At 43.3% G+C, this 18,872-nt stretch overlaps 1 protein-coding gene across 1 annotated transcript in view; it reads right to left on the reverse strand.

Annotated features, from left to right (window-relative positions):
• Positions 1-7,384: 7,384 nt before the first annotated feature.
• The window catches only part of ST3GAL1 (ST3 beta-galactoside alpha-2,3-sialyltransferase 1), an 80,304-nt gene continuing 68,816 nt past the window's right edge, over positions 7,385-18,872 (reverse strand). The window contains exons 5-7 of the mRNA XM_064706716.1: positions 14,501-14,546; positions 12,220-12,339; positions 7,385-10,803 (exon numbers count right to left, since the gene is read on the reverse strand). Of these exons, the coding sequence (XP_064562786.1) occupies positions 10,630-10,803; positions 12,220-12,339; positions 14,501-14,546 (340 nt within the window). The 3' untranslated portion in view covers positions 7,385-10,629. The remainder of the gene's footprint in view (positions 10,804-12,219; positions 12,340-14,500; positions 14,547-18,872) is intronic.

An 18,872-nucleotide genomic window follows, 5' to 3' on the forward strand; every position in this document is an offset into this window, starting at 1 on the left:
AGAGTTTGACTAAAGATATGCTGAAAGAGTTGAATGGAATGGATGCCAAGTATGGCATATCTATAAATACCATGTGACATTCCCATAAGTCCAGATCCAGAAAGTTAAATTCAAGGAGAGAGTACAGGTGATTACAAAATTGGTAATTTTTAGAATTCTCTTTTTTTTTTTTTTTCTGGGACTAATGGAAGATCATGCTGCCTGGTGTAAATTGATGGAGGTTTGACCTCTGGGGGAGATGATCTACATCCATGAGAACGTGGCCAAGAATTGCTGTGCTGAAGGACTGCACAGGAGTGGAGGGTCTGAAGGGCACCATTATCAAAGGAAATTGAGTATTTGAAACACAAAGAATTAAAGTTGTTCTGTGCCAGTTGTGAGGCCAACATTTGTTGCTGTAAGCACAGGAATCTCTCTATCCTTCCTGAGCCTCTCCGAAAATAACCTGGATGACAGAGACTCTACCCTGATGAGTTAAAAGGATTTTTTCTGTCTTTTATTCCAAACCCTGCAAGATCAGCTGGTTCACCAGAGCCATTCCCCTCCTGGAGTAGCCCACTGCCATAACCCTGTAATCCCAGAATTGCACATCAACAGAAAAACACTGTTCAATCAGTGTTTTTTCTTCCTAGAAACCTCAGCTGAAAGGACTCCTGGGAGGTGTCTGACCCAAGAGGGAATCCACAGTTCTGTATGAGACCAGCCACGGCTTTATCCAGCCATGCCCTGATGTTCTCCAGGGACAGAGGTCCCATTTCTTCTCCTGGCTGACCTGTTTCCTTCTTACCCTCCTGGTGAGAAAGGGCTCCTGCCCAATGTCCAGCCTGAACCTCCCAAGCTGCAATGTGAGGCCATTTATTGTTGCTTCTCTCCATTTGATCTACAGAAATGAACATGTCAAGCCACCTTCACCTCCCCTTCACAGAAGGGCAAGGCATCAAAGCCAGACAGCATTTCTTGGCCTTTCATACACTATTAGCTCATATGGTAGAAAAGAAGACTCAGGGACTAACTAGGCTAGGGACTAACCAGGACCTGATATCATCAATGTTATTTAGTCCATAGTGTGTTTCCTGGCACTGTTTGAGCTTGTGGCTATTCATCCCCCCACAGACTGTGCCTGGGACACAGCATCAGCCAAGAACTGTTCCCAAAGGCAGCAGAGATGAAGCCATCCAGAATTTTTAAGACAGTGAGGTTTAGCTGTGCAGTCATACTCCATGCCCTTGGCCACAAGAACGGGATATGACCTAACTTACTGCATCCTACTTTTATTATGTTTATATATCTACATATATGAACACATCCCAGAACATCCTCCTAAGTGCCAGTTGCCAGGTCACCCTTTGCAATGTCCAGCATTCCCTTCCTGCCACCTCTGGGGACACAGTGGAAACATTCAGCTTCACCTCACAGGAATCCCACTCTGATACTGCTGCTGCAGTACTCCTACATTATCTCATACACTTTTATTTAAATACATGAGTTTAAGAAATGACATTATTTTAGGTACAGGGACAGTCCTTGGGGCTGCAGGAGATGCAGGGTTAGGTGCTAATCAGAACAGACATGGTGAGTCAGCTTGAGAGAACTCATCCTCAGCACTGTGGGTGAGACCAGCTCCAGAAAATTAACTCTGAGCAGTGCTGATGAATAGTTGGCTGTTCCTGGAAGGATGTCTAGAGCTGGCGGATGAGCCTTCCTGTGCTTCCCATTATCATGAAGAAAGTACTGGATAAAGAACTCACACACTGCTGGCAGCCAGCAGCCCGATAGACCTGACAGACCTTCTGTTTTCATTGAACCCAGATAATTAATTTGAAGCATTGATTGTTTTTTTACAATATATCTGTGCCTCATTTAACATTTGGTACTACAGCTGAGAACAAATAAATCCAAAACTACACAAGCTGATGGGATTGGTAGCATAACATAAAAGTCCTTCTAGAAATAACTGAATTGCCTTTATGGTCCACAAAGGACATTTTGTCTGCTATAACTAAAGCCTTTTACATCCCCAAATAAAAGTTTTGTACCACTACAACATAGCCAGGACTCCCAAATATGTGCTCTTATCAGGAAATTAGGTTACAAGGGAAGAATTTTTTTATTTCTTTTTTTTTCCTCAATGATGAGCATTTCTACAGGGTCAGTAAAAATAAAAATCTACAACATATCTGGGAGTGCTGTCCCCCTTCAAACAGAAAGCAAAACTGCACAGAAAGCAGCACTGATAGAAACCCTTAGGGTGTGAAGCCTTGCAGAACTTCTCCCATCTTGCTCTCCCTCATGGCCTGTGGGCTCTTGCATTTAGTTATTACCCAGAGGCCAAAATTGATAGATTCAGCAAATAAATCCCAAGCCTTACAGCTGTGGAGATAGAAATGTCAGGAGGGAACACACTCTGAGCCTGTGATGTGACACTGCTCCAGAAGCCAGGGATAACTCATGGGAACAGGAAAAGAGCACGCTCTAGTGGGGAAATGATTAAAGTCTGTTAGAAAAATCTATTAGAAAACAAATCAGTGCACTGGATGCTGCATGTGAGAGCAGGTGCTGCTCCCTGTCTCTGTCCAGTGTTTCTTCTCCCACCACTGTGCATCTGCTGTCCCTGGTTGCCCCTGGTACCCCTTAGGGCAGGGGGTCAGTCCCTCCAAGGCTGTCCCACTTCTGAAACCCAGCTTGGGCTGATTTAGGGAGCCAGAACTGGGGATTCTCCCTTTGCCTGGCTGGGTGCACTTGGCACAGGGCAGGTTTGCCTGTGCCAGGGTGGCAGGCCCAGCAAGGGGGACAGCTGGGTCAGACCCTGATGGCAAAGGGCCCCTCAGCACAGTGATTAGCTAGCTCCTTCCCTCTTCCTTTCTCTGTCACACAGTGGCAAACTCTGTCTCCATTAGGAAGGAGAACTCATTACTGGCAAACAGACAGCAATCAGATATTAGTTGTAACCATTAATGAAAGAGCTAATGAGGTGCTGAGATCCCCAGCGCTGACTAAAATGAGTTAATCACATCTCACTGCTCAAAGGCCCATTAATCTGTGTGCGTGCTGATGTTTCCCATTCCTTTGCTTATTATAGGAAATAAAAAACACTGTTCTGGCTTCATTTGTGTGCATCTCCTGCATCTCTCTGCTAAGCTGCAAAGCCATGTTGCAAAACCTGCAACTGGTGACAAGCAGTGACATTCCCTTGGCCCACAGGAAGCCACCACAGAGAGGTGGAATGGCACTCACCTTCAGGGAAAGAACAAACACCATTCCCACAGCCACATAACAGAGATTTCTCACTGCCCCAGGCTTTTGGTCTAAAATGTTATTCCAGCCCCTACAAGTAACAAGAAGTGAAGAGCCACCAATGCCTCAGGTGCATTCCCCCTGAAGCAGCTTGTAGTTTTTTCAGCTACCTTCCTGTCTTTACTGCTAGTGGTATTAATGGTGAGTATTAATCTCACCTGATTACAGTGGGATATCTCTGGGATGGATGGGTAATGAGAAGCATCCAGCAACTGAGGTAGTTAGGTGTAAATTTGACCTAGATTTATTTCAGGTGTTGTTGTCAATACATGTTTGCAGACTTCCAGAGATCCCCTGGAATCCACAAGATTCCTCCAGTATCTAGTTTATTTTAGTCTGCCTGGAATGGAGTTAGCTTTATTCCTACACCCATACAGTGCTGTGCTTTGGGTTGGTGGCTGTGGGGAGTGAGTGAGTGAGGGGCTGTGTGGGTGCCTGGCTGCTGGCCAGGGTCAAATCACATTTGTGCCCAAAAGCATCACCAGCCTAATTCACTCCTGGCCCATTACTTTGATGAACCAAACAAATGGGTAAAACTATTTACAGTCTACTTTTCATCACCAGGTTCTCCAAAAGATCAATTTGCTTTATTTTTATATATCCTGTCTTCACCTTTAAACTTGTTTATTTCTATTTCCTTACCTACCTATTAAAATCAAACCCTCAGATGATAGGGCTTGTCAGCTTGCAGAATTTCTTCCTGCAGCCAACTCTTTGGTGTCCCCAGTGAAGAACCATCAGTCATTAGTTTCTCCCACACCTCTTTGCTGTGGCTCTACCTCTTCAGCAGGAGCTCTGTGCCCATCAGCATCTTGGGGAACTTGCTCACGCTTATCCAACCTCTGATACCTGAATCCTTCCACATTTAAAGGAGAAAGAGGAGCTGAAATGGTGCTGGGACAAGGGGAACAGTTTTAAATTAACAGGCCAGAGGTTTAGATTAGATGTTATTAAGAAATTATTTACAGTGAGGGTGGTGAGGCAGAGGCTGCCCAGAGAAGCTGTGGCTGCCCCATCCCTGGAATTGTTCAAGGCCAGGCTGGGTGGATCTCAGAGCAGCCTGGTCTAATGGAAGGTGTCCCTGTCCATGGCAGCAGGATTGGAACTGGATGATCTTGAAGGTCCCTTCCAAGACAACCACTCTATCCAACCATCTTCATGTTTTTTATACAGCAGCAAAAAATTTCCACTTTTCTTTATCCCCCATTTCTCTCTTGGATCTGGTTTTAAAGGCACAAAACTTATTTCTGGGGATGAATGGGGATACAATTCAGCATCATAAAGCCACCCCAGGACACAATGATTCTATGATTGGTTCTGTGACTGATGCTATGAAATCACTCTGCTATTTTGTACCATGTGAAACCCACTCTGGTCTTTGCACAGGCTGACCATGGGATGTGGCTGCAAACCCAAAAAACCACTGAAAAAACATTTTATAGAACAGCTCAAGAATGGCCAGTCCATTCACAGCCCAGCCCCAGAGTGTGGGTTTGGGGGAGCAATGTGCAGCTTCCCTGGGGGTGGCAGCTCAAGCAAGGAGAGGAACCCAAAAATGCCCATGGGGAGAAAAGGCCAGGAGGGGCTCCTTGATGTAACACTCAATTTGGGGCATCCCTGGGGGTGCTGCAGGATGCAGTGTTGGTGGCACAGCTTAGGAGGCTTTCCTCAGTGATCTGGGTGGACAGGGAGGCCAGCTGGCAGTGCCTGTGTAACTCTGAGTCTCTGATTAGGTGGAAACTATTGCGGAAAATGTCCTGCCTTAATAGGAGTGTTAATGTCATGGGGACAAACAAACTCCCACAAGGATATGTTTCTATTCTGCCAGCAAAAGATTACCTTAGAAACTACAAGCTAAGGAGCAGTCCAATAGAGTAAATTTCCTACAGGAGAAAATGTAACTGAAAACACAGAGATTTGCCTCTGCATACAAGTACCTGACCATGAAGACCTTTTCACTGTGTGAACCCTATTTTATTTCATATTGCCTGGAGACAATAAATGTAATGAGATCAACTCCCTCAAATTCTATAGAGAAGACAAGGGAAATCAGATTTTTAAGGGTGGCAAGGGACTCCTTTGCCTTTCCATTCATTGGGTTTAATTGCTATTCGGACTGTGAATCATCAAAGGAACCCATGCCATGGACTGAAGCCATACAGATCCCCTGTGAGTCCTTTTGTTCTTCATTTGATGGCATAAGCAAAGTCCTCTGTCCAAGTCCTGTGGCTGGTCCATCTGTCTGCTGTTGTTGCTGCATGTCTTACTTGTCTCAAGCGGTTTCCAGACTGTAATTTTATGCAAATTACTTTCCTGACAAAATAATTTCAGATCTGGAAGCTGCATTGCATTGCACCTTTTGTGAGTGGACGTGAAGCAAAATACAAAATTAGTTCCAAGAGAGCTGTTCCTTGGTGTTGTTTTGCTTTTCTGAGGATACAGAGGAGCAAATGCTTTGCATCTCCTCTGCACCTGAAGTGATGGAATAGCTCCTCAGGCCTGTGTGTCTCTACTTCCCACCTATTTTCAACAAGTGTGATTCTGGCTGGGCTGTATCCGTTAATATCCCACTGATGGAGCATGTCTAGAGCCTGGGCTGAAAAGCAAAGTGTCAAGAGAACCTGATCCTCTGAAGGTCACACTAGACAGCAGCTCCTACTGTGACCAGCTCACCCTGCCTGTTGCTGTGGTGTGTTCTTAAGTTCGTTAGTTTGCTCCCCCCATTTTCTGTATTACTTCCTGCTGCTACCCTGCCAGTTAGGTTGCTATAGAAATGAAACTGCTCCTCCCTTGGTTTCTCTTATAAAGTGAAAGTTGTTTCCTCCTTGGGGTCAGTCAATCACTCTTTTTCTCCTCCCAGGTTTCGAGAATTTTCTTTTCTCTGGGAGGTATGGTTGGCTGTAGCCCCGGAGCCCCTCCTATGATTTATAACAGTTAGTTACTTTAGTATATCAGTTATGTTTCGTACCTCCAAATATGTATTTCTATTGGATAGCCGGGTTTCCCTGCCTTCTTCCCCCCTTTTCCCTTAAAACCCTCTCCTACCCCTTGTTCGGGGCCATTTGCTGGGTGTTTCCCCTCCTTGTTGGTTCTTCTGTAATAAACCGACAGTTTACCCCCAGCAAGTGGTCGCCTCCTAATTCGTCTCTCACCGCGCTGCTCCGAGATATCACCCAGCTCAGCCCAAGGCCAAGACGCCGAGGGGGGCTGTTTTCTGATGCACAGGGGCCCTGGCCTTCGCCCCTCACCAGATAGCCGGATTCCAGGGCCGTTCACGCCCCCGCGCACCTGTGTCTGAACAGGAGCTCCCTGAGCTGAGCTCTGGTGGCTCCCTGAGCTCCTTCCACCAGGATGGCTCCATGTCAAAGGGCACCCTGCATCTCTGCCAGGCCATCTACCCTGCTCAGTCCCTTAAACAATGAAAAGGAAAGGACGGATAAGGAAAGGCAGCAGTTGATGAGAAACAGCCAAGGTGGTGTTTGCACATGCCATGGTCAGGCAGATGTGGGTGTCACCTGCTGAGGGGACACCTGACCATGGGGATCCATCTCCTGGAGGGGTTCTTAATGGACAGCTCAGCCAGCCATGACTGCAGTGCCTGTGTGACCCTGAAAACAGGCACCTGGGGTGGGTCCTCAGATCTCAGCCAGGCCACACAAGCTGAATTTCTTCTCAAGTCACTGATTTCTGAGTCTGCATTATCTTCCCTTATTTATGCCTTAAACAGAGCATAGATCCATCGGGAGACCACATGCACATTAAGCTCAATTTCTTTTCTCCAGGGAGGCCATGGGAGCAGTGTGATGACCACAAGCAGCCTGAAACATGCCAACGTCCCCCCTGGGATCACAGAATCATAAAGGCTGGAAAAGACCTCTAAGATCATTGAGTATGACTAGATGGGTGTGAGGAAGTGGAATAAGCTTCATTACACTGTTATGTGACAGAGGAGGTTCTAGGAGTTAATGAAAATACTGGAGAAAAAAGAAGTGTGCACAGAAACACTTTGACTTGATTAGAATAAAAAATTTATTTTGATTCATATCATACTGAAAAATTAAATAAATAAAATGTCAACAAATGATTGTGTGAGACTCCCACCATTAGAGAAAAAAATCATAATTGATTGTGTAGTCAGAGAAAAGTACAAAGAAAACCTGGACATGGGAGAAAAAAAGTGCTCAAGAGATCTGGCTTTGGTAAAAAACACAACACACACTCAAGGAGTGCTTCAGAGATTTTGCAGTGGTAGCAAATACAGTCCAAGAATTTGAAGCCTTGACATGTTGTTAAATGTTTTCCTTAGTTCTTTTAAACTAAATAAACCCAAGAAGTTTGTAGCAAGAAAAGTCTTCAACAAGGCCAGTAGGAATTAATTCTTCCCTCAGCATCACCTGTTGGTATCTCCTGATTCTGAAGGCAATTGAAAGAGCAGCAAAATTGTGGAGAAACAGAGACAAGATTCTAACACAACAGTCAGCTGCCTAAAGGACTCTGGAAAAAGTTCCCCTGGAATAGAAATATGATGGCACAGACTATTCCTCATCCTACACCTAGAGAGATCCACTCTGCTCTCCCTACACTCTGAAAAATGGACATCAGTGGTACACAGTTACTGCTTGCTGTTGGCAACAAAATTAAATGGGAATTGCAGCTTGTTCCATGATGAAGACACTAAATCTATGTGCATGTATGAGCCATGAGGTTTTATAAGTGCTGTCAGAGGCAGAATGTTCAGGGAGAAACAGAAATTTATTAGAACAGCAAAAGGAAACTTTCAAACAACACAGGCTAGAATATGGCTGGCTTCTTTTTCCACTGTTTTTGATTCCAAATTGATCCCTGTGATTAAAAAAAAAAACAACAACAACAAAAAAAACTACCCAACAACAAAACATCAAGGGGATTTAACCACCATGAGTCTTCTTCCAAGTCTTTCTAAAAATGACTGAAAGAGTAGTCAATGTTTCTGAATTACTAATATTTGTCCATGAGGAAAAAAGAGAAGTACTTGAAGCTCCAAAATCCAGCCACACTGTGAAGCTATGACTGGCATTTTACACGTAGTCTTTTACCTCTTAAACTTGCTTTGTTTGTACTACTGCAGCATCTCACAAGAGCCATATTGATTAACAGCAATCTAAACAAGCTGGAATCCTTAAAGCAAACAAACATGGTTCAGGCAGTAATGCTTCACTCTTTCACAAAGGACTTGTAGAAAACAGTGAGCCCATCCAATCTGCTGTGCCTGTGACACCCAGGTCAGCTCATGCTGGGAAATGGCTTCTTGACATGAGGATTGTGAACAGGTCTCATCATGAGGATTTGAGGATTTCAAAATCCTGCCCTTTCCATATTGCTGCAATGAAGGGTCACACAAGCTGAGGGAGCTCTGTTCCCACACAGACATTTGGCATTCTTGGCTCTTTATGAGCCACAAGTCCAGTAATACTCACGTGGGCAAAGGAATTAATGCTGTGAGGGGTGCTGTCGCCCAAAATTCCGGTGCCCATGCCACTGTGCCCATGCCACTGTGCCATGTGCTGCTGCCTTGGAGGGCACCTCACTGGTACCAACCGGTGCAGAAGGACAAGGGGATAAATCCTGGATGAAGCTCTTCACTGTTGAAGGGCTTTCACTGGCTCAGAAACTCATCTGCTTGGACATTCTGCCACAACTGGTGCATAGAAGAGAGGACGTTTAGATGATGGTTTCTTTTGCCAGACATTCCAACCAATGTGATACATTAAAAATTAAATATGCCATTTTTCCCAAGCCTGATCAAAAGTCTTTTGAAGTCTGTGGCAAGAACTCCTCTGGTTTCACCAAGGCTGAAAGTGGATCCATAATCCCTAAGTCCTGTTTTCATCATATGGAGAAGAAAAGACCACAGTTTTCTATTCTTCACTGACTGAAGCTGGATTTACACTTTATCTGTCCTTGAAGATTTAATGCATTGATTCCAGCAAAAATCTGTGAGTATAAAACCCCCACTGTAACTTCCCTCATTTCACTGCCTGGGGGTAGTGACATCAATATACTCATTTCTCCAGAGATGTACATGATTTTGAAATCTGTCTCATGCTCTAAGATCAGCTTGGACAGATTGTGTCTTTGTAGGTGCTGTTACAGAGCAAAAGATTCTCAGTGTATAACTAGTTAATATTGCAAACCATGATTTTTTTTTCCATTTTGGATAGAGACCTTGTAAAGAGATACTGCATTTTTAAACTTGCAAAAAAAATTAAGAAGAAATTTTTCCTTGTGACTTTTGAATATTTTCCCATAAAAAAGGTAAAAGCTACCTTCAAAAATTGTCTTGTTTGTGTTTGTTCAAATACAATATAGGAGTTATTATTGGTTTTGACTACAAAAGCATACCAGACAGAAGCTAAACTTTGGTTAATTTTTCCCCCTTTTATAAAAATGTTGAATTTAAGGTTTGTCATATTAAAAAAAAATCACATTTGTTGCACAATTATAAAAGGCACATATAAATGACTTGAAGAAAGTCCACTTTCCAATTTTAAACTGATTAAATAAAAAAATAATTAAAAAAAAAATCCAGAGTATTTTCCACCAAAATACCCCCAAAAACCCCAAAAATTACATATAACCAAATGAGACAAACAAGTGGCTAAAAAGGCCATTTTTTCTCCTGGAGTTTTCAGTATTATTTTCTCCATCATTATGGCTGTGTAGGAAGCAATATTAAATAATACATGAGATGATTTGATTCATATTTTCTAGACACTATCAATGCAAAATGAGGCAATGGTTGAAATATTTACTCCTCCAGGCAACTTCATCATGTTTTTCCTTAATACAGCATGAAAACAGAAGCAATAAGAGAACAGAGAAGAGGTGGTTCAAAAAGAAGATCAACAGCAGAAATGAATTAATTTCTTTGAGGTAATCCTTACTATGATGTTCACAGCTGCCTTAGCAGATTTCAGGTCCCAGAAGTCATTTTCACTCTTCTTCAAGGATCTGCTGCCTTGCTCGAGGAGAGAACAGACACACAGACAGCAGTTCCTGTGCTCAGGCTTCCTCTAATTGCAACAGGCAGATCTTTCATCAGTAATTCAAGAATTGAGCCACAGTGCCTAAGCAGAGATTAATTTATTCCAGCTGATTGGCAGCTCCCAGCTATCCCAGGATGGGGAATCATGTGCAGCTTGGAAGCCTGGGCCTCATCCCTGTGGCGTGAGATGCTCCAAACCCACCAATGCAGATCCACGCATTCAAACCTGGCTGGTGCCCAGATCATCTGCACTGAGCTTTCTTCTGCTGCATGCTGGAAATTGCAGCCCCCACTTGTCCCTGTGGCCATGGTCATCTGCCCTTGAAGAATTTTATTTTTTCAATGGAGGCAAGAGTCAAAGTTATATTGAACTCAAAGTCCCCGTCGTGGACGCCGGTCTTCCGGAAAGCCCCTCCTGAAGTGTTGTTCTCCCAGTAATGGTGCCAGTGTCCTTTGCTGTCTGCTCCAAAGCCATACACATTCACCTAGGAGGGAAGGGAGAACTAGAGTTATGGACTGGAAAGCAATTGCTCTTCATCTGAAGTGCTAAAGAAACTCTTTCTTCTCAGTGTATTTACAGGGAGCAGCACCTGAGGTACTCAGTGGCATCCTGAGCTCTCCTGCTGCATGACAGGACCACAGAGAAACAGCCCAAGGCCTACCCAGGGCATGTGACATCCTAAGCTATTCTGAGACACCACCAGACCTCAACTCAGACAGAAAAGGAGATTTCTATCCATTAATTCTTCTTTAGCAATATGAAAGTGCATTCCTATCCCTTAAGCATGATTGTCCTCAGGAGATCCGTGGCTTGGGATGGGAATCTCCTCTTCAGCTGATTTAAGCCACAAAAAGTGAAAAAAAAATTGGTTTGCTCCTGGTCTTCCAAATAATGACGCAAGATGACTACACTTATATGCTTGATTATATGATATTTGCAGTTACTCCAGAGAAAGATGCATGTGCACCCAGCTACAGCCTCTCCCCTCCCAAAGGCTCATTTGTTGATGGCTATGCCTGTCTCCTCTGATGGTAACAGTCCAAACACCACCACTGATTTATTTAAACTGCAAGTGGTGAAATGTCTGACTGGATTAGAATGGGGTCATAGCCCCAAAACAGCTCCCTAAACCATCCACACCCAGGCCCATTCAAATATGAGCTGATTTTGAGTTAGTTTTGGCAATGTCAGAGCCCTGTTCATTGCCTGCTTACCAAAAAACAGGCTTCAGCCAATCTGTTGTGACTATGATAGAGTTTCTTCCAATATCTTTAGGAGTATTTCCATCACCTCTCCAAGCAAAACAGGTCTGGGGGACCAAAACTCTCAGCAGCAGACATGTGTCCAGGACCAGGATTTTGCCAGCAAAGTGATTTTGATGCCCCATGCTGACAAACCCATACTTGCAGGATTTTGTAGAGCTGACCTGGCCTTACTCTAACTAGCTGAGTCTCCAGTCACCTTGGAGTACCTCACATCACTCAAACCAGGGAATTTCCCCAAGTGAGTGCTGGAGCAAAGGCACTTACTGCAACCTACATTATAAACCCACAAGCCTGAGTTTGAAAATAGGAGACAAAACATAATTCAAACTTTCACTAGCAAGATGGGCACAGATACCATTCATATTTAGATGTCTTTTGATACCAACTGGAATCTCTGTTTATGTTTAATTATATTCTCCTTGAGTACATAGCCAACCCTATGATTTGCTGACATTAAAAAAATCCATCACTGGCACTGGAGTGTGTCTGCATGCTTCTGAGAAGTCTGCACATGTCTGAAGAGAAGGTGGAGAGGGAGAAACAAAGCTGGAGTGAGTGGCCAGGGGTTGTTCCTGGCTCTTCAATGTGAAATGTCCTGATTTTTATACATATATCCACACACAGACAGACCTTACCTCATCACATACATGGAGAGCAAACATCAAAGACAGAAGGCCTGTGGAGGGATATCTCCCATGATGCTCCAGCCAGTTTTCATAGATGTATTTCATAAAAGCTGGATTATAAACCAGGATCTAGGCAAAATTGGAGAGAAAGACTCATTAGCAAAATACCCTGGGGAAAAAATATTGGTAGCACATCATTTCTAAAGGACACCAGGGTAAGAAAGGAATAATAGTTATTTCTTGAAGGCAAATAAAAGGCAAAATAAGTCCCATATTAAGTGCATTCAGGAATTTTTCCCATGTGCAATTACATATCAACAGCCCTTCCTTGGTCTTGATATCCCTCCTGCTTGCAGTAATGTAAATCCTGGAGATTCCTACTGAAACCAATGGGAATGAAACAGCACAAGTGAGATGGAAATTAGGCATTGGCCATTCAGCTCTCCTTGCAGCACCCTGCAGGTGAGCTCTGGGGAGCTGGAGTCCTGAACAAGACAAACATGAGATGCCATGACACATTTCACAGAACCATGGATGAATTAAGGTTGGAAAAGACCTCTAAGATCATCAGCTCCCATCAGTTTGAGTTGGGAACATAAGAACAACTGCTTCTTCTGCACAATGTGCCAGCCATGTCTTGGTATCTCTACAGGTACAGAGCTAAGGAAACCAAGGACCTCAGGAAGCCTATCAGGTCATGCATGCTTCTTTTATCCTGTTTTTCAAACATGCCATTTTCTATGCTGTATGTTTTTTTCTTACAAGACATAAAATGCATTTGTTTATCTCACAAAGGTCATCTCCCAGAGACAGAGCACTTAAGACCTGAGAGCACAGTAAATCCAAGGACTGGTAGGAGCCCTTGGTTTGAACCCTCTCCCCTGAGTGAGGCAACCAGAGACTTTTCCCTCCACGCTGTGTTTGTAATTAGAGTGACAGAATTTCAGTGCTATGTGGTTAGCTGCAAGGCTTTTCCTTTTACAGAGGCAGAGGTTAATTGCTGATATTGCATCTGTGTGTAATCTCTTCTCACAGGCTGTTTTGCATTGCACAGTGTGGGAAGAAACACAGGCATCTCCTCTCATGCTCAGGAAGCTGCTGCATATCACTGCACCCTGGGCTCTGCCCCTCAGCTGAGCTGTGAGTTTAACAACCTGCCCTGCTGCTTCTCACAGGGGTTCTGCAGAGGTTATCCTGGACCCCACAACAGGTCAGGATGAGCTAAGGGATTATTTATTGCACCCTAGAGGTCCTTGGTTTGAAGCAAAGGAAAATAAACTGATATTAGCTCAGGGTCTCACCTGAAGGCTTTGGCAAAACCTGCCCTGTTGAATGAAAGGTATGTGCTTTAATTTGTAATTTTAATGTTCTGGAACTAATGCCATACTTTAACAGCCCTTGATAGATTACACACCTGTACTTCTTTGGAAAATCAGTCTGTCCAAAGGCTGAGAGAATGAGATCTCTATTTTTCTGGAAGGTCCATGGAAGAGGTTCTTCCTCTCCTACACAGCCTGCCTTGGTTGTGCTTTTAAACCATGCAGCTGTAACAGCAGAAGTCTTTGCACGGGGGCTGAAGTTCCTCCATGGGAATTAACCCCACGGCAAATCCTGCCTCCAGCCTGTCCCTGTCTGTGCACTCATGCAAATTGTGCTTGAGCATTGCCTGTGAGAGCTGGAACACACCTGGAGCAAAACCTTGCTGGGCTTGGCCTGAGCTGAGCCTCCAAGCCTGTTTAATTGGGTACAGGTAATTACTGCAGCTGTGGGCTAAGAGCCTAGCACCAGGAATTCTCCACTGACCTGGAAACACACAGCTTTATTTGTTCAGAGTTCACTTAGCTCCTTATTACTGACCTGGGAGTCAGGAACACCCTTGGTGTTCAAATATTAAAATTATTTCAGAAAACCTCTGAAGTCTCTCCTCAGTATCATTACATACAAATGGCTGCAATGGGTAGAAACAGAGCAGTTACTGTGCAGGACAATGCTGCACTTTGAATGTTCCTGAGCAGCACCAGAGGAAGTGATGCAGCCTTCAGAACAGAGCTCGTGCAATGGCATAGCCACAAAAGCAATTTCTTTCCAACCACAGTTATTTAGTGGTTGATTTTTGGCCTAAATGGCACACAGGAGCCAAATCTTTAGCTTAGCTGAGCCTTTTAAAGTGTCTGTATTTTGCAATTTTTTATGAATGTCAAGGGCTTGCTTGGATTCTTGCAGTCTCCCAAACAGGCAAAAGACCTACAAATAAATTAGCAGAACAAATCCACAAACCAGCACTGCTCACCTTTTCTTTTTTGACTTTGATTTTCCTTGGAACTGGAACATATGTGCTGTTAAAGAAAAAAGAAAGACAGTACCATGATAAATAAAAGCCCAACTTATTGGTATTTTCATGTAATTCCAAAGAAAGAATATTCTTCACGTACAGTGATAAATTCAAATTATTCTAAAGTAGTAAATTCAAGAAGTTGTTGTAAAATGAGGCTGCAATTAAGTAACACAGCAGGAAAAAACCTGAGCTGTCACTGAAGCAATTTTATAGGAAACTATTGTGTTCTTAAATATTCTGACAGTAAGACACAAAAGATTTAGTTGAGAATATACTGTAGAGTCAATACTATGTGGAGCTCGAGACTTCTGATTCTTGGATCATTACTGTTGCAGTCTTTGCCTGCTTTGATGATGGGAAAGACTTTCCATTTAATTTCATGGCAGAAAAACCTTCTCCCACCAGGGGGAGACTTTTCCTCTCCTAACACTCGGAGCTACCACATGATTTTCAGAGTTCACCAGTTCTGTGGTTATATGGGACTCAGGCATTCCAGAACACAGCCCCTCTCAGAGAGCTCTTTCCCTCCTCCCCAGGGTGATGCTGAATGTTTCCTGCAGTTTCCAGCATCAAACTTCCAAGTTACACCTTATGACTCGGCTGAAATCATGTGTCATGTCTTGAAAATGAAAAAAACTTTTATTCCCCATATCTCATGCACAGTATGTGCTGGCATTGCACAGCTCATCACGAGTGCTGGAAGAAAAAAAATCATCCTGACTTTGTTTCAAGTGAAAAAATTCGGGTGAGCTGGCCTTGTAATTGGAGTATATCCCAAAATATATCCTGCACACTTTTTAGATAGGTTGTGGTAAATCGTCAATTCACCTTCCATTAGTTCAGTCTCAATGTTTTCACTTGGGTTTTGGTGACAAGGTTCCTGTCCTCAAGGTTTATTTTCTTTGAACCATGGAACATCATCACTTTTAAAACTTAGTCTAAATCTACCCAAACAGTGGTGACCTGGCAATGCTCTCCTGTGCTCAGGGCTGAGGCAGTGAGAGAGGAGACGGTGGCTCCAATGCTCCTAGGAGATGATGCTGGTGGAGAAAGGGACACTCATGCAGACTTTTCAATGTGGTCTCAGCAAATATTCCCTTGCAGCTGCAGCCCATGCCTGGCCTTGATCAGCAAATCAGTAAACACAGTCTTGGTGATCCCATGCCCTTTTTGTGCTCAGCAAGACAAAAATGGCTTTTTTGCTGGTAGAATCTACTTAGTATCATATAAAGAAACAGTTAATCTTTTCTATAAAGGTAATGTGGAAGAAACAAGAGGGCTGAGTTTCATGGATAGATACAGCAGAAGACCAAAGAGATGAGTATGCAGTGTCATGACAGTACTTGTGGACATCTCTGATCTGACCAGGAGACTGCTGGAGCTCTTGCCAGGTGACATATTAATCATTTTAACCAAGGTCTACTTCACTGTTTCAGAATACCCAAGTCCTGCTGTCATGTGGCTGCAGAATTTCATAAAATGACAAAGAAAATACTGCACACTGGTTAAGACCTCTGCTCTGATGCTCATGTAAAGCCTGGGCTGCAGGGCAGCCAGGGAATGAGTGACCCAGGAGGCACCAAACAGGAGTGGGACAGTGACACCTGTGATGGAGGTTCCAGGCAGTGGAACATCACCTGGGAAACATCTTCCATGAAACACCTTGCAGGGCTCCAGTGAAATCTGTCATTGTCCCTGTATAAAACATTCATTTCATTGCCCAAAACATTTACTGAGCCCTTGACCCAAGATGTGTAACATTTTAGGGAATACTGTAACTGTCTTTGCCAAACAAAGTGGAGTTTTTTCACCATACAGATTCCTAAAAGATTTGCAAGTGAAGGCAACCAGGGTAAATATATGGCTCCTGAGGGCCTGAAAGTTTCCCATCCCAGAAAAGGCATTTCTTAGTCTTTTCTGGAACAATGCTTAGTCTTAGAGAGATGTTTTTAGCTGGAAATACATCAGCCAAATGGGACTGAGAGTGTCTGAGAGAATCACTCAGCTGTCAACTGAAGCTAGTATTAAGGCAATCTGAAGTTTGGCTTTTGTTTTGAATCATAAAAAATTGCAAGAATTATGGTTATAGTAAGAGAAGAATATATTTAACTCACAGGTTGTGAGTTTTAGGAAATTCTCTCATACAGAAAATTAAAGACTGTGTAAAAGTCTAACCAATAGAGGATGCTTATCTTTTTTAGCTATGAGTGCACTTGGGTTCTTGTTAGCCTAAACTCAGCTGACACTGTGCAGGCTGTGCACATGGAACAATGCCCAAGCAGACCAGGGCAAGCAGATAAGTACTTCTTCCTTTCTAAAATACTGACTTTCAAATGTGTTTTATTTTTATTTCATGCTTTCTCTCCTTTAAAAATGTGCACTCAACAATTTCCTTATACCCATTATCTGACACTGTGTGTTTAATGCATGCTTGTAGGTTAATTCTACAAGGCTAAAATAATGCTATGTACATTGCTATGATTTGTATGCTTATGATTTTCTGCTTTTATTATTCCGGCTTATTAATTATGCAATTTCTCTGTTCTGAGTATGGCAAACATCTTAAAATAGTGGTATTTCTTTCATGTGGTCAAATAATTGCACACTAATTTATACCAGATGCTTACCAAGCCCATATGTACAATCTAATTACAGATATATGATGTATCCTGTAATTTATTAAGCAAAGGTGTTTTCCCTTTCCTGTGCTGTGAGTGCATTGTGGTCAGTTGTATCTCCCTAATAGGCTAAAGGCTCACTTGAAATCAGTGCAGGGCTCAGAAGCACCAAGAGCTTTCTCCTGGGGCAGGGACAGGCAGTGGACCTGCCTGAAAAACATCTGCCCATGTAAATTATAGAACAATAGAATCATTTCGGTTGGAAAGACCTCTACGATCATTGAGTCCAAAAGTTAACCCACCACTGCCAAGTCATCACTAAACCATGTCCCTAAGAGCCACACCTGTACGTGTTTTAAATCCTTTCAGGGACGGTGACACCACCATTCCCATGCTCCAGTGCTGGACAACTCTTCTGGTGAAGAAATTGGTTTTGATATTCAATCTAAACCTCCCCTGGTAAAACTTGAGGCATTTCCTCTTGTCCTGTCTCTTGTTATTTGAGAGAAGAGACCAACCCCTACCTGGCTGCAGCTCCTGTCAGGCAGTTGGAGAGAATGGTAAGGACCCCCCTGAGCATCCTTTTGTCCAAGCTGAGCACCCCCAGCTCCCTCAGCTGCTCCTTGTCCTGCAGACCCTTCCCCAGTCCCATGACCCTTCTCCGGACAGGCTTCAGCACCCCAATGACTTGTAGTGAGTGGTACACTTTTCTAAGTGTACTGATTTTTCCAAGTTGTGAGTGTGTCTTGAAAGTGGATTTTTTTCAAGCCAGTTTGTGATTGTATGTATTACATGCTGCTGAAAAAAAAGGTAAAAGGAAGCTAACACAGATTTTTAAAAAGTTAAGGGAATCTTAATAATAAATGAAAAGAATCTAAAATGTATCTACAAAGAGAGAAAAAGAAATGAAGAGAAGAAATAAATCTTCATTTGTTTTTCCGTCAAAGAGTCTTAAAATTGTGAAGTAGTTCTTATGCCCCGTCAGCAAGCCCAAGACACTCTTTTCCAAGTTTAAATATCTGAGACTTTGAAACTGGGAAAAAAAGTTTAAATGTCTTGAACTATTTCCCTCTGGAGTAAAGCAATCTGATCTGCTCTTGCTGCCTGTGTGTAGCAGAGTGTCACCAAGCAACCCCACAGGGCTGCGGTTTCACATCCAGCAGATAACCTCACACACACAGCACAAATGTCACGTATTTCATTCTCTGGATTAGGAAAAGCCAGCTTAGAGGGAGGAAACGAATCTGCTAGCAGGCTTCCAGAAGAAATATGCATTTTGATCACATTTCTAATTCTGGTGCTGCCATAAATCTAGCAGGAGACAACCTTTACTTCTGACAGCACTCAGAAAAGAACTGGGGAATAAATTCCAGTGTGCCACATTATTGCCAAGTAGAACTATTGAATTTAAGGCTAAGACATGGAGGTGACACATAAAACATTGTTTCCCCTGCATAGTTCTCAGTCACATTCCACCAGGAAAGCCAGACCAAATTCCTGATCAGCCTGTCCAGGGGAGCTCATCCTCTGGATAGGGCACTAAGTACTGCAGTCTGCATCTGCTCTCCCTGCCTCAGGTGAGCAGCCTGCACAGCCCTCTCTGCCTCCTCCTCCTCTTCTGCAAGTGTACTGACTCCAAGGTGTTATTCTTGTGCTGAGAATAACACAGGAACAGGCAGGAGGTAGTATTGTAGAAAGAGCAAAGAAGG

This window comes from Zonotrichia leucophrys, chromosome 2 (genome assembly GCF_028769735.1).
Source record: "Zonotrichia leucophrys gambelii isolate GWCS_2022_RI chromosome 2, RI_Zleu_2.0, whole genome shotgun sequence".
Taxonomy (NCBI): Eukaryota; Metazoa; Chordata; class Aves; order Passeriformes; family Passerellidae; genus Zonotrichia; species Zonotrichia leucophrys.